This window comes from Herpailurus yagouaroundi, unplaced genomic scaffold (genome assembly GCF_014898765.1).
Source record: "Herpailurus yagouaroundi ecotype Mexico unplaced genomic scaffold, PumYag 142, whole genome shotgun sequence".
NCBI lineage: Eukaryota > Metazoa > Chordata > Mammalia > Carnivora > Felidae > Herpailurus > Herpailurus yagouaroundi.
The window spans coordinates 48,311,225-48,335,504 of NW_024412397.1; the positions used below are offsets into that span (position 1 = coordinate 48,311,225).

The 24,280-nt window shown below is 43.8% G+C and overlaps 1 protein-coding gene across 1 annotated transcript in view; it reads right to left on the bottom strand.

Annotated features, from left to right (window-relative positions):
* The window catches only part of TTC39C (tetratricopeptide repeat domain 39C), a 107,247-nt gene extending 83,880 nt beyond the window's left edge, over positions 1–23,367 (bottom strand). Inside the window, exon 1 of the mRNA XM_040479209.1 lies at positions 23,109–23,367. Coding sequence (XP_040335143.1) covers positions 23,109–23,269 — 161 coding nt within the window. The 5' untranslated portion in view covers positions 23,270–23,367. The remainder of the gene's footprint in view (positions 1–23,108) is intronic.
* Between the last annotated feature and the right edge of the window lie 913 nt (positions 23,368–24,280).

Sequence of the window (24,280 nt, forward strand, 5' to 3'; positions counted from 1 at the left end):
GGTATTTTTGCTCTTTTTTAAAGTCTTTTGGTCTTAAAATCAAAATTATATTCTATTTAAGAAAGGAGAGACAGTTAAAGACAAATCTATAAGTCCCTGTAAAGCTCCCAAGAGAGATCTGGCAATATACAACACTGATCCTTCTACCAAACAATTCCACATCTAGATATATATCCAGATACATGTTTTGCATGTATAAGACATGTACCAAGATGTTCGCAAAACACTATTAGGGACCCTAGAAATGGAACTCACCCAAATAGTTACAACTACATCATCTGTATATACACCAAAATGCTACGTTGAACAGTTAAAATGATTGTACTTAATTTATATACTTTATTTATATATATACATATACTCATATATAGATATACATAGATACATACACACATATGTATACATATATATACACATGAGTATATGTATGCGTGTGTATATATATGTGTATACACACACACACATAAACAAACCCAGGGAGACTTCAAAAAATTTTTAAATGGGTGAAAAATGCAAAGTGCAGAAGATACTCATTATGGACACTTAAAAACACAAACCGATATATTGTTTATGGAGCGAGACCTGCAATAAAGGTATAAATGTGGACAGCAAAGACCCACACCAACACGAGGATAGCAGGGCTGCCTCTGGGGAGGAAGAGAAGGAAACTGCAATTGTGCTGGAACACAGAGCAGATCCTAACTATATCTGCGATGTATTTCTCTAAAAAAAACTAAATATGGCAAATATTAGTATGTGTTACCTCTATGAAGGGCATCCATATTTTTATAATATGCTACACTTTTTTAAGTATGTTTAAAACCCGGAGTGATTTAAAGAGAAAAAGCAGTATCACACTACTATTTAAAATTACTAAAAGCTGGGGTGCCTGGGTGGCTCAGTTGGTTAAGGGTCCAGCTTCTGCTCAGGTCATGATATCACGGTTTGTGAGTTCAAGCCCCACGTTGGGTTCTGTGCTGACAGCCCAGAGCCTGGATTCTGCTTCAGATTCTGTGTCTCCCTCTCTCTCTGCCCTTCCCCCTGTTCACACTCTCTCTCAAAACTCAATAAATGTTAAAAAAAAATTTTTTTTTTAATTATTAGAAGCTTCAGGGCACCTGGTTGGCTCAGTTGGTTAAGCACCCAACTTTGGCTCAGGTCACGATCTCACAATTCATGGTTCGAGCCCCAAATCGGGCTCTGTGCTGTCAGTTTGGAGCCTGGAACCTGCTTTGAATTCTGTGTCTCCCTCTCTGCCTATCCCCCACCACACTCTCTTTCTATCTCTCAAAAATAAACATTAAGAAATTTAAAAATTATTAAAAGCTTCAATTTCTCTCCTTGTTAAAATAACTAAAACAGGGGCACCTGGGTGGCTCAGTTGGTTGAGCCGCCGACTCTTAATTTTGGCTCAGGTCGTGAACCCTAGGTTGTGACATCTAGCCCTGCATCAGGCTCTGCACTGAGCATGTAGGTGAGATTCTCTCACCCTCTCTGCCCCCTCTCCCTATGTGCCCTATTTCTCACAAATAAACAAACCAACAAACAAAGCAAGCAGGCAAGCAAACCAGGGAAATAGGAGAGGGAAGAGGTCACTAAGAAAGTTCACAATTGACTAGCGATTCCTAACCTAGTTACAAAGGCCAATCCTCCTGCTGGACCGGAGTCAGAACGTGTCGCACCTACCTCCTCTGAGGGGGCAGAAGCATTCCTGCGCCCTCTCCTGCACCGTTACCACACTGCTGAGGCCCTGGCTGGGTGCTTTCTGCACTGCCCAGCCATTTACCAGAGCCCCATCAAACACGGGCTCTCTGCAAAGTAGAGACTAGTGTTCTCAAAAGCCAACAGTGGTTCTCTTCCTGTGCTAGCTAATCAATGCTAATCCTGTCATCAAGGGAAATAACCGAGTTTCTGCTATAATGGACCACATGTGCAGGCTGTTTTAGAAGCTACAATTAGCTGTGCTTTTAGCCTTGCTAGAAAGTAGGTGGGCTGATTTTGCAGCAGTGATCATTTTAACTGATGGCATTAGGAATCTAAGAAGTCATAAATTATGAAATGACATATAAATCAAAATCTCCTTTTCTAAAACAACTACTTCTGCGCCTCTCTCTGGTAAACTCAACAGGCCCTCATTTCCCGCACATTTTTTCTCGAACTCGATTCATTTCATTTCACTACTGTATCTCATGAGAACTCCATGAACACCAGTTTCATTTTAAACTAGCATCACATAATGCTTCCTACAACCTACATTTCCTGTTGGTAACTGCTCTAAACATAATCAAATTTAGAATGTAGCTCAGAAAAATATGGTACTACCATTTCAAATGGAGGTCTACAATTGTCCTTATTTTATATGCATACACGCACACAAAATACACACCATAGTAGAAACTCAACCAATTTTCGCTCACCTAAATCTCCAGATGAACCAACATTAGAGGGAGAAAAATAGATGCCCTTCACCTACTGAACACTCAAGCCAGTGGGCTCTGCTCCTGTGCCAACGGAGACTCACTGGTGATTATTCCCAAATGTGTTTGTGCCTACTGATTTTATGACTGAAATGATATAATTCATTTTTTATTATGTAGATAGATGAAATTGGGGTATGAAAAAAGTACTACATAGGTGAAAAATAATTAAATGCTTTGAAAAATCTGATGAAGGCCCAGGACTTTAAAAGTCTCTCTTGGATTAGTGAGGGTGAGGGGACAACATACTTGTAAAACCAAGGAGCTTCCTACCCGGTTGCTTTGGCTTCAACATCTGGCTCCACTTTACAGCCCCCGATATTGAGGGATGCCTGGGTGGCTCGGTAGGTTGAACTGAGCTGAAACTTGGTTTCAGCTCAGGTCATGATCCCAGGGTCGTGGGATTGAACCCTGCATCGGGCTCTATACTGAGTGTGGAGCCTGCTTGGGATTCTCTCTCTCCACCCCCCTCTGCTCCTCTCCCCTACTCACACGTTCTTTCACTAAAATAAAAATTAAAAATAAATAAAGCCCAGGATCTTGAAAATCACAGGAATGCATCAGAGGTGTGGTTTAGGCAAGAAAGCCAACTTGAAAATCCACAGCAAATTCCCAAAGGAATGGTCCTGGTCATACAGCGCAAGTCAGAACAAATGTTTACTCAATGTTCTTGCATTTTTACAATCTCAAATTAAATAATCAATAGTGGTCCAATCACAGTGGATAAGAGGCCTCCAATATACTCAACTAGCTACTTTAAGTCCTTTTTCAATATTCAATACCACATGTTTCTTTCCCAAGAGAGTTAAAACACTTGGTGCAACATTTCTCAATTTATGCCAAATTGGTAAAGAAACTGTTATATTACTTAATCCTTCCAATGTGTTCCTCGTTCTGTATTCCTTCTCTCAGTAGCAGCACAATCTAGCTAATGACCCCCAACATTCTCCACTCCTCCTCCAACAAACAAAAGTTAAACCAAAGCCAGACAGTCCCATTGATTATACTTCCTAAAAGCTTTCACGTATATTGTTCCCTACCCTAGCAGGGCCCACATGGTCTAAAACAACTGCTACCGTGTTTTCTGAGCTCCAGATTTACTGTGTATGCTACCCCCAGAATTAACTTTCTAAAACAAAATCCCATCACTCTTTTGCTCAAATGCCATCAATGACTCCCTACTGCCCAAGAGACAAGGCTAAAATTCCGTGGTTCTGTATACAACATGGACCCCCACCCCCAAGACCTACTTTACTGGCATGGACCGCCATCACTGCTTTTAATACACTTCTCTATGTGCAGCTAGGGAGCAGCATGCCCCTAATGCAAAGTGTGCAGAGTCAGAGGCCGCTCCTCACCAGAGACCCCCCAGGCTACTTCCCTACTTATCCTCAGGCCACCACCTCTGACACTCCCCTAATTCCAGGGTCCTGGGTTCAAATTCTGACTCTGCTGAGCAGGCCTGAAAAAACAATCTTCTGAGCCTCCATTTCCTTATTTGTAAAATAGGGGGAAATGGCAATGTCGATCTTACAGGGCTACAGGGATGACTGAATAAGGACACACAGCATAGTGCCTGGCTCACTCTAAGTCCTCAATAAGGTCTGGCATCCCTGTTACTATGGACTCCATTACATACCCGCACCCACCCCCCAAATCTGTTTGTTAAAGTCCTAACCCAAATGTGACTGTATTCAGAGACAGGGCTTTTAGGAGGTAATTAAGGCTAAATGAGGTCATGAGGGTAGGGCCCTAACCTTGTAAAACTGGTGACTTTATTAGAGAAAATGAGACCTCTCGCTCTCCACACGTACTCTGAGAACAGACCAGGCCAGGACAGAGTGAGAAGGTGGTCCGTCTGCAGGCCAACAAGAGAATTCTAGCCACTACCTGACCACGCACCCTGATCCTGGACATCCAGCCTCCACAACAGTCAGAAATTACATTTCTGTTATTAATGCCACCACTCCATGGTACGGCAGCCCGCGCAGACTAATACGCTGCTTCTGGTTTCTAGTGTCATGATGGGATTTCATTTAAATGAGCTGCTGTAAGGAGTTTCTTCACCACACTGGTACCTCTTTCAGGACAGAGAATGGATATTATACACCTGTCTCCTCCTAGCAGCTGCCGTGGTGATTTGAAAACAGATGTTCAATAAATGTATAAATTTTTAAAAATTTTCTTTTAATGCTTATTTTTGAGAGACAGAGACACAGAGCACGAGTGGGGAAGGGTCAGAGAGAGAGAGAGACAGAGACAGAATCTGAAGCAGGCTGTCAGCACAGAGCCTGACGTGGGGCTCGAACTCACAGGCTGTGAGATCATGACCTGAGCCAAAGTCGGACGCTTAACTCAGCCACCCAGATGCCCCCAAAAATGTATAATTAATGAACATAATGAGGATTTGGTTTTATGCAAACATTACCTTTATACAAAACCTGATGTTGAATTATAAGAGCTAAATGTCCTCACTAGACCTGCTTTGGACTATTCAGAGTATGTGGATGTGCTGTATGGCAAATGTCACTTTGTTGTATTTTACTGACCCCAAGTGAGGCCCCACCTGCAGGGAAGTCTCTGTATGTAGCCTGAAGAATGAAAGAAGTTGAAGGTCTCTCTCTTAACCTGACCCATGGTACCTGCCTTCCACAGCTGCACAGCAGCACAAAATGCTGTTATCCCTTTATGACCACTAGGAGAACACAAAGCAATCTTGCCACCATCCACACTTTACTACCATCATACATTTGTACCAAATTTTGTATTTCAAAAAGGATCATATACAGTGTCAGAGCGCTAAAGGCAGAATACCAAGTGAACCCTACACAGAATGTCTGATGTAGGCAAGCCTTACAAAAAGTGAGAGAAATCCATTCAGAGTGTTATCTAATTCTCCTACTGAGAGAGTTCATTTGAGACCCTGCAATGCTACCTTCTAATCCCCCAGACCAATCCCCTACCACAAAGAAGCCACACATTTGAAGGGTGGGGGATGCATGGCACATATAGTGGGACCCCAGTAAAACCCATGTTTGAAAACAAGGACCACTCACACATCATTTAGGGACTAAGCACATACTACTTGCCAGACATTAGGCTATGCGCTGGGGATAAAATAGTGAGGAAATCACAGAGTCTTTCATCTCAAGGAACACAGTCTAATGGAGGGGAGTATTAGGCTAGGAAATGCAGGCATTCCAAATGCTTGCTTTACAGAGTCATGCAGGATCCCAAAAAGGACCATGCAAACTGAAACCATGCAAAATTATCTTAATAATAAAGGGGAAGAACTACAATCGTGCTGTGTGTGACCTTTAAAAATTTTTTTTATCAAAACATTAAACCCACCATAAATATTATACTTAATGGTTAAAGACTGAACAATCCATTCAATGTAGTACCAGAAGGCATCCAAAAATAGAAAGGAGTATGTAAAATTATCTCTATTTGCACGTGACATGATCATTTATGTAGAAAATCCTAAAAAATACCACAAAAATGTTAAAATAAATTCTGCAAAATATCAGGATATCAAATCAACACCCAAAAGTCAGTTGCATTTCTATATACTAGTAATGAACAATCTGAAAAGGAAATTAAAAAAATAATTCCACTTTTAATGGCATCAAAAAAGATAAAATATTTAGGAATAAACTTAACCAAGGAGATAAATACTTGCATACTAAAACCTACAAAACATTTCTGAAAGAAATCAAAGACACTAATTAATGGAAAGGCATCCTGTGTCATGGATTATATTGCTAAAATGTCAATACTACCCAAAGCTATCTAGGGACTCAATGCAATCTCTATTAAAATGCCAATGATGTTTTTTTAAGAAATAGAAAAATTCATCCCAAAATTCATAAGGAAAATCAGTGGATCCTGAATAGCTAAAATGATCTTGAAAAAGAACAAAGTTGGAGGTCTCATACTGACTCTGTACTACAAAACTACAGTAATCAAAACAGTGTGCTACTGGCACAATGACACACATATAGACCAATAGAATAAAACAGCCAAGAAATAAATCCTCCCGTATATGGTCAAATGATTTTCAACACAGGTGACAAGACCATTCAATCAGAAGAGTGTTTTCAAAAATCAGTACTGGGAAAAACTGGATACCCATATGTGAAAAAAAGAAAAAAAAGTGCGTTGAATGCTTACCTTATACCATATACAAAAATTAACTCAAAATGGACATAAGCTTAAGAGCTAAAACTAAAGAACTCTTAGAAGAAAACATTGGGGGAAAGCTTCATGCCATTCGGTTTGGCAAGCATTTCTTGGGTGTGACAGCAAAATCACAGGTGACTAAAGAAAAAATAAATTGGACTATGTCAAAATTAAAACCATCCCTCAAAGGCCACTATCAACAGAGTGAAAAGGCAACTGCAATCCCTGAATAGAAAATATTTGCATATCATATCTGATAAGGGTTAATATCCAAAATATATAAAGAAATCCTACAACTCAACAAAACAAACAAAAAACAGCTTGATTAAAAAATGGGCAAAGCACTTGAATAGGTATTTCTCCAAAAAAAGATATACAAGTGACCAACAAGCACACAAAATACAACTCAACACCAGTAATCATTAGGGAAATGCAAATCAAAGCTACAGTGAGATATCACCTTATACCCATGAACATGACTACTATCAAAAAAACAAAGAACAAGTTTTAGAAAAGATGAAGAGGAATTAGAATCCTCGTGCACTGTTGGCGGGGATGTAAAATGGTGCAGCCACTATGAAAAACACCATGGCAGTTCCTAGAAACAGAATTATCACATGATCCAGAAATTCTATTTCTGGGTATATATCCAAACGAACAAATCAGGACTTCAAACAGATATTTGAATGTCCATATTTTAGCAGCATCACTCACAATAATCAAAAGGTAGAAGCAACCCAAGTGTCCATCAATGGATGAACAGATAAAATGTGGTGCATACATACAACATACATATATACAGAATGTAGTATATACATACAATGGAATATCATTCAGCCTTAAAAAGGAAATTTTGATGCACACTACAACATGGATGACCCTTGAGGACATTATGCTAAATGAAATAAACCAGTCTCAAAAGGACTAATACTGTATAATTCCACTTGCACGAGGTACCTAGAGCAGTCAAATTCAGGGAGAGAAGTAGAATGGTGGTTGCCAGGGATGAGGGAAGAAAGGAATAGGGATTTAGTATTTCACGGATAGAGTTTCCATTTGAAGATGAGAAAAGTTCTGGAGACGGACGGTAATGCAGTTGTACAACTGTACTTCATACCACTGAGCTGCACACTGAGATGGCTAAAATGGTAAACTTTTTCCTATGAATGTTTTATAATTAAAGAATTTTAAAACATTAAAAACTTATAAATATACAGGGACATGAAAAATATACAGGAAAATTTAGTGGGCTATAAATTAATTTTTTAGGCATTGGCATTAACGTACTTTGCTTCTTTGTAGAAACCTATTAAGAATATCTGAACAGCCCACTTGCCTTCTTGTCACGTAATTTAACGATGCACAGTGAGCATTTTTGCTAAGGCTGCGTGAATTGTTGTACTTCTTACTAAGTATGAATTTTAGTCTTTGTTGTGAAATACTGGAGACTTTATTTTTTTTCTAAATGTTTATTTTTGAGAGAGAGCAAGCAAGGGATGGGCAGAGAGAGGGGGACAGAGGATCTGAAGTGGGTTCTGCACTGACAGTGGAGAGCCCCATGTGGGGCTTGAACTCACAAACTGTGAGATCATGACCTGAGCCAAAGTCAGAAGCTCAACCAACTGAGCCACCCAGGTGCCCCATCCAGAGTCTATAACATGAAATTTTTTGCCTGCATCACCAACTCTGGGACATCTACAATTTTTTCCTTACATCGCTTTCCCCCTCTGTGTCAATAAGAATGCCTTCACCAGGCACCCATGGCCACATGTGTCATCTCTCAAAAGGTGGCAGGGACATTCTCACGTTAGCTTTTCCTTCCATAACTCCATTTATGTTTGATTCATATCTCAACTCCAATATTATCACTTCTTGCTGAACTTTCATTTTTGTTGGCCAATTCCCTCTTTCAGTTATACATTTTTGTGAAATGTCATATGGGTTTATCCCTACGAGGCAAGGAGGCACACAAGGACACACTTTGCAGTCTGTGTGGGAAATGAACAGGTAGATGCACAGTGACCAACACAGGCAGACTCTGACAGAAGTGACATGGTCACTGACCATGACGTGTATCTGTTATACATGCGAGGACTTGCAGGCTGAAGAGCCAGCAGCTTGTGTATACCGTTACTCACAGTTCAAACATGGGGTAACTGCAATCTGAGCCCTGTTATCTGGTCTTACTTAACTAAACTCTGGTAACTGAAACCCATACAGCTCAGAACCAAGCAAAGCGAGTGCTATCTCTGTATAATTACAAACTGAGATAAGACGACCAGAGGAAAGGAACAGGATTTGTAGAGAACCTTCACGAATCTGAAGACCATGGTGGTTAGAGGTCAAAGAGTAGAGCAACAGCACAGCAATGCAAGAAGAGGCTATAGAAGGATAAAACTTGGCAAAGTATTGATATTTTAAATAAAGGTTAATATAGATTCTACAGCTTGTTAAGACCGAAATCACTGTCAATTTAAAGCAATTTTACTTTTCATTTTTAGATAAAGCGTCAGATGAAAAACAGAGCTATGAGTCTATTTCACAGGATGAGCTCACTGGGCTTTGTACAGCTACAACCTACAAGGAATACAAGGACAATATTGAAAATAGAAGAAAAAAAAAAGATTAGGCAGTAGATGGTCAAGGGACCAACCGAGCAGGGCCAAGCCACGCCACAGAGTTCCTGTGGTAGGCTGTATTCGTTTCCTGGGGCTGCTGTAACAACTTACCACCAACCTGGTGGCTTACAACAACAGAAATTTCTCTCTCCCAATTCTGGAGGCCAGAAGCCTGAAATCAGTTTCCTCGGGCCGAGGTAAGCTGGTGGCAGGTCTGCACTCCCTCTGGAAGCGTTAGGGGAGAATCCATTCCCCGGCTACTGCAGCAGTAGTGTGGTGTGGTACTGGTGACCACGCATTCCTGGCCTTATGGTAGCCATAAGCATCTTCAAATTTTCTCTCTGCTCTGTTTTCCTATCAGCTTCTCCTGTGTGTAAAATCTCCCCCTGCTGCTCTCTTATAAGGATATGAGTGCATCGATCTAATCTGGGTGGATTAGAGATACAGCTGGGTGATCCTGCCATCTTAAATCTTTAACTTATCATATCTTTTCAAAGACTTTTCCTTGGGGGGCGGGGGGTGTGCTATATAAGGTAATACTCTGAGATTCCAGGGATTAAGACACATACTGTTTTGGAGAACCATTTTTCAGCCTAGCACAGAGGCAACATAATTAGACTCACACACTGAAAAGATCACTATGGTGAGAGGTGCAGAAGGAACAGGGGTTTATGAGGAAGACAGCTGGGCTACTGCAATGATCTAGGTCAGAGGAGGCTTGCACTAACTAGGTGCTGGTGGTGGAAAAGAAGAGAAGTGAATGGCAAGAGAAACACAGAGGATGAGTAAGACAGAGGAGGTGCCAAGAGAGCCTTCTAGACTTCTGGTATGTATAACCTTGTTTCAAGTGGAGCACGAGAAGACCAAACGTGCAGGAGACCACCAAGCTAAACAAGGGGACTGCAATACTGCTGGGTAATGCTAAACAATAACAAGAGGACTCTTTCGGAGAAAGCAGGGGAATAGCATACACTCTGGGGATGGGCTCAGATCTTCCACTCACCATCTTTTTAACTTGTGTTCTGTTAGCCTTCCCGTTGTCGCATGCAAAGTGATAACACTACTATTTATCCTCAAGGCTGTGCAGAGAATTGGGATTAAGGGTGAAATGCACGTGACACAGTGCGCATTAACAGTAAGCATTGATTACCCACTTGATTACCATTTGCCTGCACAGTAACGCAAGCAAAAACCAAGACTTTTGTATGATTACAAGACTGTAATACTTTTAACTTTATTCCGATTCCTCTCTAGCTTTGCTAATTCGTATTCATTTATTGCTAAGGCCCGATGCTCATTTAGAGTTACTGATCTATTCTGAAAATAACTCTTCGGGCTAAATAAAGTCAACTTTTTTTAGTTTTCCTAATTTTGTCATTAATGTGTATCAAATATCTTCCTAACTCATTAGCATTAGCTCCTTCTCCATCATAAATCACACAAATAGATAACTCAATCATCTCCATTCTATACCAATATCAGGCTGACCAGCATCATTAGCAACTTCCAAAGAGATCACCCAAAAACATTTTATCGATTACCTAAGAAGCCTTTCCAACCAATCCTCCAACAGGGGTTATCTTTAAAATAACAAAATTGCTCAACATGTTTTATTTTCTCATCTTTGAATTATAATAGGGTCCCTGTATTATGTGTCAATAATCCACACACTGCATGAATACTTTAATTGAAGATTAAACACAGCTGTTTATACAAGCAATTCAAATACTATTTTATATAATCAACTCAAAATTTCAGATTTCTCTATTACTCAAAGACTTCAAAGTGAAACTAGAGGCGTATTCTTCATAATAAACTTTTAGTAAAATAGGTCTTAGTAAACAACACTGAACTTCATATGGAATTGTGGGTCTCGCCAGGGAACCTATATTTTTCCTTTAGTTTTTAGAAGAACACAGGCCAAGAAAATTTCATTTGTGTTTCCTTCATTATTCATAAGCTTCCTTAACTATAAATGTAGGCTTACACAGAAAGCTCTGATGAGGTCTGGTTTTATTTCACTCTAAAATAAAATCCAACATTCTTCTATCGAGAGAAAAAACTCAAAATTTCAAGTTAGAGACAACAACTCTCTTATCAGCTTAAGCCCAGATCTGAGATGCCACACAGGGGCTACAGAAAAACACCCAAACCATTCTTTCATTTCTTGCCATTTTTACATTAGCAATTTCACCAGAACAAGAACTTCTTAAGAATTCCAACATGACAGGTCCCTTGGCTAAGACTTTAGACAGCCATGGCCCCTCTCTCATGGCCCCTCTCCCTTTTTCTGCACTACGTGAAAAGAAATCATTTCTTGCTCAATGTGTGATTTTGATAATTCAGAGTAATGAGTGTCTCATCAATCATCAGTCAATAAAAAACCAAAAAACATTTGGATCTTTGTGGTCAACAGCTGAAGCAAATGACATTCTAGATATCAACAAAACTCTTTCTCGGGCAATAAAACTGGTGCACACTTTGCTATAACGCAAAGGAAAGGGAGAAACCCAATTACTCCAACAACTGCAGGCCTACAAAAAAGCAGCCTCATCCTCACCTTGGATAGTTCCAGAGTCACAAGCATGCAGCTGAATTCAACCTGCTTCTTTGAGACATAAATAAAGAAGGTGAGCATGATTTACAAGAAGCAAAGATAAAGTCCTTTCTTGCTCCAGAGATCAGCTGACAATATATAACCTGAGGTTCTGCAATTCACTGTTCAGAATGGGGAGGGGGAAGAAACACTTGAAGCCTTGACAGTGACTCATTATACCAGGAGCAATCCTAAAGAGGTCAAGCAGAGATTTTAGTTTAATCCAACTGTTTCTCAAAACCTGAATCTCTGTCATTTAGCAAATTCAACTTGGATTCAGATACAAAACATCATTTCCCCTCATTCTCTGCCCTGTTAGAATAGCACCAAAACTTTTACTTGTGATAAAGATAAAATGATACAAACATTTAAAAATCTGTTTATATGGTGATGGTTACTTTTGGAGGAGTGATCTACTTGAAGTAAAACTTGGAGGGCTGCTACAAGAGGCAAGAAAGCACAATTACAAAGCAAAAGGCCTCTATCTAGATGGCAAGAAGGCTGACGTGGGAAAGAGAGCAAATCATGGTCGTGAACTGTAGGAACTCAGAGACAGACACATCATGCCCAGACTCAAGTTTCCTGGAGCCCCACCCAGCAAGGAACAGGATGGTGCCATCAAGAACTGAAGAACAGGTTGAACTAACATGTAAACATGTATTACGGGATGCAGCTGACATCACAGTTGAGGGTGGGACGGGAGAAGTTCTACATCTGTGTATGGAGGCACCCTATCAGAGATGAAATGCTATATGTGGGTGTTTCCTGCTTGCTGCTGCTAAGCACAATGGAACAGAAAATCATCATGAAGCATTCTGCCCTATTTCCTCCCAATTGAGAAGAATCACTTTGTCATCTCCTTGGCTGTGTAACTTTGGGGTAACTGTGTCCTGATTCCTGGGGATTTGGCCTGTGTGTGTGTGTGTGTGTGTGTGTGTAACCTACTTAGCAAAAAGCTTGCTCACTCCATGAGAAGGATGTGGACCCATGCGCCAGTTTATACCCGGAGATTAAAAATTAAGAAGATTTGAGTGGGGACAGGGAAGACAGACTAGGGCTCTGAAAAAAAGTCACCTAAGGATGCAAAGACACGGGTCCTGCAAGCTAGCCCCACAGTGATAAGAAGAGAAGGGGTTCTCCACCCACATGGCGGGAGACAGAAGAACCAGTTCTAAGAGCCCTTCCTGGAGCTCTCTGGGCCCTAGAAGCAGGCATGGGGCAGGAGGGAGAGGGAGACAGAGATCTGGAAAAGCCGGTGTATAGGAGTAGTAATGCGTGGGGCCCAGCACTGGATGCACCCCACCCGGGGCTCTGTCACAGATGCAATGGAGGACCCGCCTTATTCGCCACACTCCTTCAACAGCAGCAACAGCAGCCTGGGCAGCCCTTCTCCTCCTGTCACCAGAAAGACCTCACCCTTGTGCTGCTCCCTGCAGGCTCAAGATTCCAGCTGCAGAGACCAAACCTTGTCTTGAGCCTCATGCTCCCAAGCTCAGTGCCTCTCAATAGAGGGGTTTCAGAAATCCATGGGGACATTTGGGGGCAACACAGTGACAACAGTGGAATGGGCCATGGATGTAAGACACCCTGCAACATGGGAGAGTCCTGGACCTTGTCCCATGTCCTGCACAACTTCTCAACAACTTTTGAACCCTACTTCCATTGGCAATGAAGTACAAGGTCATGCTGGCACTGTTTAAATATACGGTTTATCAAGATTTACTCACAATTTTAGAGAAGTATGTCACCAACAGCAACACGGCTTGTGGCACAGGACACAGCAGCGACACCAGCCAGCATGTGTGGCCACCTCATGCCAAATGGAGCAGGGATTTTGAAAGCAACTTTAAATACGTTTAAAGCCAAACAAATTTTTAAAGAGCCACGAAATACTGGATACCAATTATTTTCACTAATAGATTTCATTTTTGCCATCCTATATTCGAAATTTGTACCATATTGAGTTTCATCACAAAAAGTGAATAGAGAAATTATTTGGGGTTTTATTCTCTCATACTGTCCTCACCCCCTTATCCTTGCCTCAACTTCCCTATAAGCCTTTTTAATTCATCCTCTCATCCTAGACCGCTGTTACAGGTTTGGTTTCCAAAGCACTTGGCTTGGCGACGGATTTAAAGACGGGAGACCTATTTTCCGAGACACGCTGTCAGCACACATCCCATGTCCCAGCGCAGGAAACCAATGATTTTGATGCTATCCTGACACAGGCAGCCTAGCTCATTGCGAAAATGTTGCACTTCCTTGCTTGCTCAACTTCAACAGTGTTTTTGGAGTTGACATATTATCCCTACTTCAGTGAAGGTATTTCCCCACCTCTTTTATTTCAAAGTGCACCAGCTCTCTCTCCTTTTTCTATGGAATGGCTTCTGATCTTTTCTTAAATCCAAAGGTAGTCCTTACACACAGACACAAGCACCTAACTTCATCATCTGATGAAAGAGTAGTGACCATTTATATTTTAAAATACATGCAATTTTTATATTACGAATTTTTTTTTCTCCTTTAGAATAGCATTTGGGCATTCGATGGACCTTTAGACACTGTGAACACGTCATGTCATCTGCCAATTTTATTTTAGGATCACAGGAGGGGAATTACAATGTATCATAAAAAGAGGGCATCAGATCTGATACAGTTGAGAGCCCCTGCTCCCAGCCACCAAGTTCTTCCCAAGACCAGTTCTTCCTGAAAAGCAGGACAGGGATTTGGGATTAGGGAAGCTAGATTCCTGCCTTCTCCTGCCTAAGAGGCAAGTATCACTGGAAAATGTCATGCCACCCCTCCCCCCCACCAAGGGTATCCCAGAGCCTTGGAGGTGACTGATAAAAGACAACAAAGGACTGGCCGCTTAGCATAGGCTGCCTCTTAGCCACACACAACACTGAGCAGAGGACAGCTCAGTCAGAGGACCGCAATCCCCAGAGCTGCCACGCCCCCCGCCCCCCAGGGCCACTTCATCAGAGCACTCCTCCTTCCTTCTGACTGTACCTGTCAAGGCCAGCGTGTCCTCAGTGGCAGCTTTGCTCCCTATTGCCCTACACGAAGCACCGGGCAGCCTGAATGCACCAAAGGAAAGAGGCTGACAGGCAAGACAGGAGTTCTGTTCTCTGGTTCTGAGAAGCAGTGTGTCAATTCCAGGGGCACTGGTATTGCTCTAGAGCACCTGCACTGAGTCAGGAGACATGCCCAGCATACATCAGCATGGGGAGGGGGCTGAGTAATCGAGCTTCCAGAGCTCCTAAAGAGCACGACCCCTGGGCTACACTTGCTGACTGGCAAATAAAGGGATGCGGATATGCCCAGAAGACCTCTTGGACTTCACGTTACTCCAGCGACTTTAGGAAGGCCAGGAATCCCTGACCAGGGAGTCCACCTCTCTCTACTGTCTTAGTTCGCTCATACCAGAGAGGTAGCTGTGCAAACAGTGTCCAGCCATCACTAGTGAAGAAAGGGATGGAAGGAGCCTGTGGGGGCACTGAGGCCTCATACCATCTCTTCACAGACATCCGAGCTGCATCTTGGAGAAGTCAGAACAAGTTAGAGGATACAAAATACCCCAGCACAAGTGGGGAGGGGAATGAGGGAAGAGTCAGTGAAGCGGACAGGCCAGATGAGAGGACATCTATGTCCAGCTGGGACCTTTATCCTATAGAAGACTGGGAGCCACAAAGTGTCGATAGCTTCGGGAGACTCCTTGCCCCCTGGCTAGCCTGTCATGTTCGGGTGGTTTGCATATTGCTGGGACGTCGCCCCAAAATGACCTTAGAGCACACAGGTGAGCATTTCATACTGTAAAGGTTAAGAAGAGTGGTAGTATAGCGTAGCAGTCAAATACACAGACTCTGGCACCTGCTGGCCTGGGTTTGCACCCAGCTCTCCCACTCAACTGTGGAAGCTTGGGCAGGTCATCCAGAGTAACTGTGCTTCCCCCCCGCAGCCCCTGTGAGAAGGAGATAACAAGAGCACCCCTCACAGCACTGCAGGGGGATCAAATAAAGAAGAACATTCCAGGACTGATGTGTGGCCTGGCATACAGTCCGCACCATCTACTATTAACCACTAGGTGAAAGTAAGCCACCTAAACCAGTGATTTCACAGACATCACAGCTGTGGACAAGACAAAGTATTAAAGGGACCATTTCTGAGGCAGACTGAAAGATATTAAGTAAAGCAATACCTCCTCAAAGGACCAGGTTCTCACCTTCGCTGTCCCACAAACAGTAGACAGAGTAGGGGTTTACTCTGTAATAACGGATCATCTTCCTGTAAGACAGGAGTAACTACCTGTTGTATATGTGTATTTCTTGTGTTCTGAAATTCTTGAGCAAGGAGGAAGAGATGGAGAAAGCAATCTTAGCTAGGGAAAAGCACTGAAATGGCAAACCATCAACCACCTTTACACACAAAGAAAAGCCCCTATTTCAATCTCCAAATCAGCTGCCGGGCAGTTTTGACTTTCTCCTCTGACACACCAAATTTATGGCTAGTTCTACACAAAGGTATTTTTTGTAATTATGTATGGTGAGGCATGTCAAGCATACTTATTGTAGTGATCATTTCATAATAGGTACAAATGTCATTTATGTTGTATACCTGAAATTAACATGTCAATTATACCTCAATTTTAAAAAATGCAACAAAGTCCCTTATTCAAAAACTGGAATGCATCCCCCCTCCCAACATAAAAAGGCTTCAAGTGGTGACTGTATTCCCATGTTTGCCCACAAAGGCAATTCAATCCCAAATTGGACCTATGTCCTGGATGAACAGTATACTAAGAATTCAGGGAACAGAGTCAGTGGTGGAAAAGGTAGGAGACCAAGGGCAGAGCCCCCCACCCAACCCCAGCCCCTCTCCCAGGGTAGATCTGGCACTAGGCAAAGTTTTGACATAAGAGGGGAATTCTCTGCTGCCCAGCCATCTACTTTCCATACATACTTTATATTCTCCTCTAAAGCTCTTCTCAGTATTAGCCTCTTCAAAGTTCCACTGCTGTTGCTGGGTAAGGAGAGGGATCCTGGCAAAGGAGACTAGGGTGTGAAAAATGGAGCTACAACAACCTGAGCAAAAAGATCTGGACCTCTTAAATATGGTATGTTTGGGGATCTACAAGTGGTTTCATGTAACTAGAACAGAAAGTGTTCTATGCTTCAATATTCTTTCTCTCTCAGAGGACCTGGGTGGCTCAGTTGGTTCAATGTCCAACTCTTGATTTGGGCTCAAGCCACAAGCTCACAGTTCTTGGGTTCAAACCCTGCATCAGGCTCTGCGTTGACAAGGTGGAGCCTACTTGGTATTCTCTCTCTCCCTCTCCTCCTCACTTTCTCTCAAATAAATAAAGAAAAACACAAAACTTCATTTCAGTGAGTGTAAGTCCCCCAACTAGGAGCAGGCCATCTCCCCAAACTACTTATTAATGCAGTATGCAGGACTCCGAACACACAGATTCTTTTAAGGTTTATATCTTTAACTTTGTGGATATAAATGTGTGTGTGTATATATACACATATATATATACCTATACTATACTCACAGAATATTCATTTTTTCTGGTGATTTCCTACATATAGGTTCTCCCATTAGTCTACAGTTACATTTTTAAAAGAATCCCAATTAAAATGAATATTTAATTGGAACCTTTCTAGAAAGTACAATAATTGGGAGGGGGGGGGCGGGGGTGAATGAGTGTTTAAAAAACAAAACACAGCCCTAAGTTGAGGATGGAAAAAACACAACAGAGGAGTTTCCTGTCTTTCCTGCCAGTTCCCTTACACCATTTCTGCTTTTCATTGCTTCTCCTTTTCTTAATTTCTGCAACTATGGATTCTCCATAAACTCTAGCAGCAAGGTACGAACATGCTGTTGTCTGGGAACAGCCAGATCATGCAGAAAACACAGGTGGCCTACAAGCTCTTCCTGTCCTCTAATGTACCTACCCCAGTTTTGGGCTCAGGCTCAGGTGCCTGCTGGCCCAGGTTTCTTACAGAGGCTTTTGAGTTTTTCCAGACAGAACTCTGGTTTGTACCAGGGGTCAGTCATGGTTTTGTTTTTGTTTTGTTTTTTCTATAAAGGACCAGACCATAAATATTTTAGGCTTTCTAGGCCATATGGTCACAGCTATTCATTACTGCTGTACTGCACAAGCAGCCACAGAAAATGCATCATCAAGTGAGAGTGGTTGTGTCCCAATCAAACTTTATTTACAAAAACAGCTGGCCAGATCTGGCCCACGGGCCATACTTGGCAACCCCTGTATTATATGGATACATCTCTATAGCAAGACCGACTTTAATCAACATGCTCACAAATAAGAGAAAGGTCATATGGCTTTGTCATGGGTGCCGTAAAAGATGTTAGACAATTTAGGATCCATACTTTCATTTTAAACGTAAACATATTACCTTACCACGAATTTTTCTTGCCTTTTGTTTAGTAAATCTTTGCCATTTTTATAATTTAAAAAACAAAAATGTACTTCATAATACAACCACTTACAAATTCTATAACAAATCCAAATGTATGCATATTTATGCTCAATGAACATTCCTTATAAACACTATATGCTTGTTTTAATGGACAATGATTTTTTAATAATACTTTCTAATAACACCTACAGCCAGGAATTAGTGGTAGTGTTGGCAGGCCAAGAACACAGGTGTTTTAAAGTCAGAAATAACACCAGAAGTTAAAGCAGGAGGAGATGATGGTACCAAGGGGAGGAGGGGGGAAAATGTCCCACCTGTGAAATGAAAGCTACAAATTTCATTTGGGCCAGGAGCCCCAGATGTCTCCTGTCTTCCTCCTATCTCAATATGCTTCACCTCTCCTGACAGTAAAAAAGTAACACTGCAAGCCAAAAGCAGAAAAGGATGTCAAGAGTTTATCATGGACGTGAGGGCCGCAATGAGGAACACGGTCATTATAAAATGGGAGTTGCCCAGACCACTAGCAGCAAAGTAACCCTGAAAAGCAGCGCTGACTCACAGGAAACACGGACTAACCAGTGATCTGAAAAAATAAATACAGAATAAGCCATCAAACAGGATGACCTAATAATATTGATCAGCTAGCTCGCAGGGCTCACCCATTTCACATTCCCATGTGGGCTTTTCATTATTTCCTAGGCTTCCCTTTCCACCCCACCTCCTGTCACATTTCCCTCCCCGCTGAACTCCTCCTCCCCCATCATCATGCTCAGACAGCAGTTCCCCTACAAAAGTGTCCTTCCAGCTGGGTTACAAGTTGCTGTCCTTCACACCTACAGGTCAGAGAAGCAGGCCATGGCTACGCCCCCTAGCCTCCACACCATTGTACCTACCCCGCAACATCTGATATCTAGTGCCTGTTCTTGTTCATGTAAGGATCACCTAACCTATCGTGTGTCTCAATACCTACAGGTCTCAGTGTGTGTCACACATGTGAACATCAGTTAAGAGTGGTGTGTGGGGAGGGTGGCTAGTGAGCACTGCTGCACGAGATCACCAAGCCCAAAGATGAACAACAGGAATTTGATTTCAGATGGTCAGTATCACGAAGGTACAAAGTTATGTCTTTAGGCTCAAAGCAGAAAGGGCCCACGGCAGCATCCATCTGCCTCCCACCTCTGGGAACCCCACGTGCACAGATGGGGTCTCAGCACCAACAACAGGGCACCTTGTTACATTATTACTAGCATTACAATAGAAGTAACAGTTACACTTTGAAAACCAACTAGGAGCCTCTTACAGCTCAAAAGAAAGGCTCTACTGTGCATTTATTTCTAATTCCTGGATCTGCGATATCTAAATGACACAATCCAGACTTTCGACTAATTCAGAATGGCCTTCATGATAATCGGTTTCTATGAAGTAACCATTTCTCATTCCATAGCTGTTGCTGAAACTTTTATCATCCCAGTAATGTAGCATGAGAAAATGACCTTAAGAACATTGTTACACCAGATACAAAATAGTCTTATTGTTAAACTGTAGTAGGATTTTGGAAGGTTTACTTGTAGGGAAAGGATGGTCTTCTGTGACAACATAATCCTAACAAAGGAGAAAACCAAATTGCTCTGGAAAGAGCAGGTGGAGGTGCTCCTGGAATACTTACAATAAAGTCACTGCTGAGTTTTCCAGCAGGCCATTCAACTTTGGAACAGCAGTTTTCCACTAACATAGTAGGATCTAAATCTCTCATATGCACTATGTGAGGCTAACCTTAAATATAAAAGTTACCTGCATACAGGACATTTTTCCCTCTACTCAAACTATGTCATCAAGAAGGAAGCACAGGGTGGCCGGGTGGCTTGGTCGGTTAAGCGTCATACTTTGGTTCAGGTCACGATCTCAAGGTTTATGGGTTCGAGCCCCGCACCAGGCTCTGTGCTGACAGCTCAGAGCCTGGAGCCTGCTTCAGATTCTGTGTCTCCCTCTGTCTCTGCCCCTCTCCCGCTCACACTCTCTTTCTCTCTCTCAAAAATAAAAAAGCATAAAAAAAGAAAAGAAGGCACAGTTGTGGAGAAGGCATCAAGTATAAAGCTAGCTCGTGTTTACTGAGAGCTTACACCATGCCAGCTACCATGGATTATTTTTAATCCTAACGACCACATTATGATGTGCGCTACTCCCATTTTATAGGAAGCAAATTTTGAGTCAGCACCTAGAAAAGTGGCAAAACTACAGTTACAACCTTGGTTGCAGGACACTGGTCCACAACCACACCTGTACACAACTGTGTTCTCTAAAATCTGGATCAGCAGCACACGTGGGAAGTGGCAAGAGTGCAAGGCTTTCCCACATCACAAAATGGATGATTCAAGGGAAAGCTGATGGGAGAATGCTACCACTGTCCAGCCCTTCAAAAGCTTAAATTTCTGGAAAATAAGGTCAGAGGGCAAATCAAAATACAGTTGACCCTTGAACAATGTTAGGGTCAGGGGCATCAAACCCCTGTGCAGTCAAAAATCCATATGTAACTTCTGACTCCCCGAAAGCTTAACTGCTAGTAGCGAAACCACTGACCAGAAGCCTTACCGATAGCCAATATTTTGCATATTCTATGTGTTACGTACTGTATTCTTGTAGCAAAGTAAGCTAGAGGGGGGAAAATGTTAAGAAAAATCACAAGAAGTGAAAATATACTTACAGTATTAAAAAAAATCCACATAGAAGTAGACCCATGCAGTTCAAACCCCTGTTACTCAACAGTCAACTGTATAATAATTTTAGTGAGACAGGCCGAATGAGATAAGGAAAAGAACCCTGATTTAGAACCACTGTGCTTGTGTCCTGGTCCTTGCTAAACACAGAGACTCAAGCCCCTCGTAATAAAATTAACATGATAAAAATACAGCTCACCTTTTTGCTGTCCCTAGAATAGTAAGAATATAAAGGAATGAGCCCAGCACCATGCCTGGCAAGAAAAAGAGACTACAATAGTTTCTGTTTTCATTTTCAATTCCTATTTCAAAACCCGAGTAGACAGCTCCTGTCTATATACTGTAGATCTTCCCTGGACACCTTCCCCCTCCTCCACCCCCAACACACTCACCCACAGAGGAACTGTTTTCTAGGTGCATATCTGTTTCTGTGAAAAAATGAATTTCCTATCACTCAGAATCCGCCCTCTGCTAGGAGCACATAAAATTGTCTGGGTAACAGTATTTTTGCCTTATTTAATGCTTTCAATATACCAGAACCTACAAGTACTATTTAAGTACACTAAAGAAGTTTGGGGGGAAAAAAGATGACTAAAACCAGTAACAGAACATTTCAAAGCAATAAGTATTGAAATATGCAAGCACTGTATCTTAATCAGCAGCAGCTAAGGAGTAAACTTGACTCAGGCTTTCCCCAGCCCTCTCCTACACCACAAACTGGTAGTCTTTAAAAAAAAAAAAAAAAAAAATCAGAGCACTATGTCAATCATACATTTTTTAAAAAAATGTACATTCTCAGACTGAAATCAGACTGGTACGTTTTAAAAACAAAGGGTCCTGAGTAAAGTCAAGAAGAGGTTTCCACTTTCAGATTTTTTATTAAAAAAGTGATCTAACGGTAAACTATGTTTAGGATAAAGTTTATTGTTGTGAGATATCTGCTTTGCCATTAAGAAGTGAAAGCCCAACCAATAGAACCACCAGTCCGTGAAGTGTGAAAACATCAGGTGCCTGACGTCAGATACCTGACTGTATCCTTCCTCTCACAGACTGTGCCTCTTAACCACGGACACACATCGGTCCCTTATTCCTACCAAGCCACTCAGGTCTTAAGAAGTGTGAAGCATATGGCTCCTAAACACCTACAGGGAAGCTGCTAATCAACATCCTTGAGACTGGGCAAATCACAAACTTGTTTCCTGAACCAGAAAGCAGATGCTTTGGGTCCCCAATGAAACTGAAGGCTCCTCCCACTCGCAGGAGACAACCAGGTTTCAGTTCTTTCATTTTTTAGAAGGCGGATTTTAAGAAAGCAATTAACTGAGCACACGTGTTCTTCCTTCCACGCTTACGTATATTTGCAATCCCTCCATTTTTCAAGTTAGACAAGTCCATCATAAACACACTCGCTTGAAAGGCATTAGCAACTCATTTTGAGGAATGAGTTCTAGAAGACAGGCAGAGAGAGGGGCGCAAGCCGAGTTCGGCCGAGTTTTCTTTTTAATTCCTGCACTGCCAGGCAGTTACGCGTATCTGTTTTCAAACAAGAAAAGCATCTAAGATGCACGATGATGCAAAGTAACGCGAGGCACCAGAACCCGGCACGAGGCAGCTGGTGTGCTCCGTGTCACAAAGGCTGCTCGGGCACAACACTGCGAGTTTGAGGCTCCCAGCTGCCTCCAATCCCATCCGGTCCCAGGTCCCAAGCCAACGGGCTCCGGACCCGGCGGCGGGAAGGCGACCCGCGAGAGAGAAGCGGACAAGCACTGGGTGCCCCTCTGGGGGGGCGGGGAGCGAGAAAGTGAGGGGAGACCGCAGGAGCGAGGGGGGACGGGTAGTGGGTCCCGCGCAAGGAAAGGACAACGGGGCGGGGGTGGAAAGGGGCGATGTGACAAAGGCGCAGAAGCGCCGGCTGCAGCGCAGGCCGAGGGAGGCGACCCGGGCACCGGGGCCGGGGAGGATTAGTGACCGACGGGAGGGGGAGGAGGCTTCTCGGGCCCGCGGCGGATTGCAGCGCGCGAGCCGGCCCCCAGGGGCGCGTGGCCGGGGCGGGGGGAGGCGGGCGCGTCGGTCACCTGTATTGTTTGAAAAGCTGGTCCGACTCCCTGAAGCCGTTGTTGAGCAGCATGTTTATGCCGGCCAGGGCCAGCTCCGCGTCCTGCAGGGGCGCCGCCGCCGCCGCCGCCGAGTCTCTGTCGTCCTGCCGCCGCGGCCGCTGCTGCTCCGAGCCGGCCATGGGCGCGCGAGGCTGTGCGCAGGGCCGAGGAGAGGTGGGGCGGCAGCTGCTGCGGCCCCCGCGCGCCCGGAGCCCCGCTCTACCTGCCCGGAGCGCCGCACAGCCGAGCGGGGCGGGGGAGGGGCGGCGTGGGGCGGGGCGGGCCGGGGGAGAGGGGAGGAGCCGGGCCGGCTGCAGCGCGGCGGGGGACGTGAGCGCCCAGGCCGCCGCCGCCGCCCGCCGCGGGGATTACTCAGCAGCCGCCCGCCCGCCTGCTCCTCCCGCTCCCTGCGAGACGCCCGCCTCGCGCGGGCACCCAAGAGGAATCCGTTTCCGGGTGTCTCTCACCCCGCCAAGCCGGGGCCCGAGCGGCCGCCGCCCCTGCTTCCTGCAGCCCCCGCACGCCGCCGGGGTCCCTCTCGACCCGGGTCCCCACCCCGCCCGCACGCGTGCCCAGCCGCCCTGGGCCAGCGCGCCCAGCCTGCTCGGACACTCGCGAGGCACCGAGGCCCGGACTTTGACTCTTTCTTGCAAAAGAGCCGAGCCGGGGGTCGCGCGGAAGCAGGCGGGTTACAAAGGGAACTAGGAACTCCGCCTTGGACGCAGCGAGAGCGCGCGGCTGGAGACTACCTGGACGCACCCGGCGCAAGAAACCCAGCACTGCTGGCGCCCACGACCCCCAACTTTAAACGGCTCTTGGGCCCGCCCCCTAGCCCAAGGTAGCCAATCCCCGAGGAGGTGGGCGGCGGGGGCGGGGCCCCAGGGCACCTGCCGGACTTCAGCCGGGAGCCCAGCGCTGAGCGGGAGCGGAGAGGATCCCGGATCCCGGTTCGCACCTCCTCTGGCTGCCACCAATATCTGCGAGATGGGGCAAGAGGACGAATGGAGGCCAATGTGGCGTACACCTAAATATTTAAAGCATTTAAAGCTTATCAATTAAGCTCTTCAGGTGTTTTCTATTATAACCCTGGCAATTATACTTTCAAACCAATGAAACAGAAAAATAAGTATAATGCTAGGGTTTATTATATG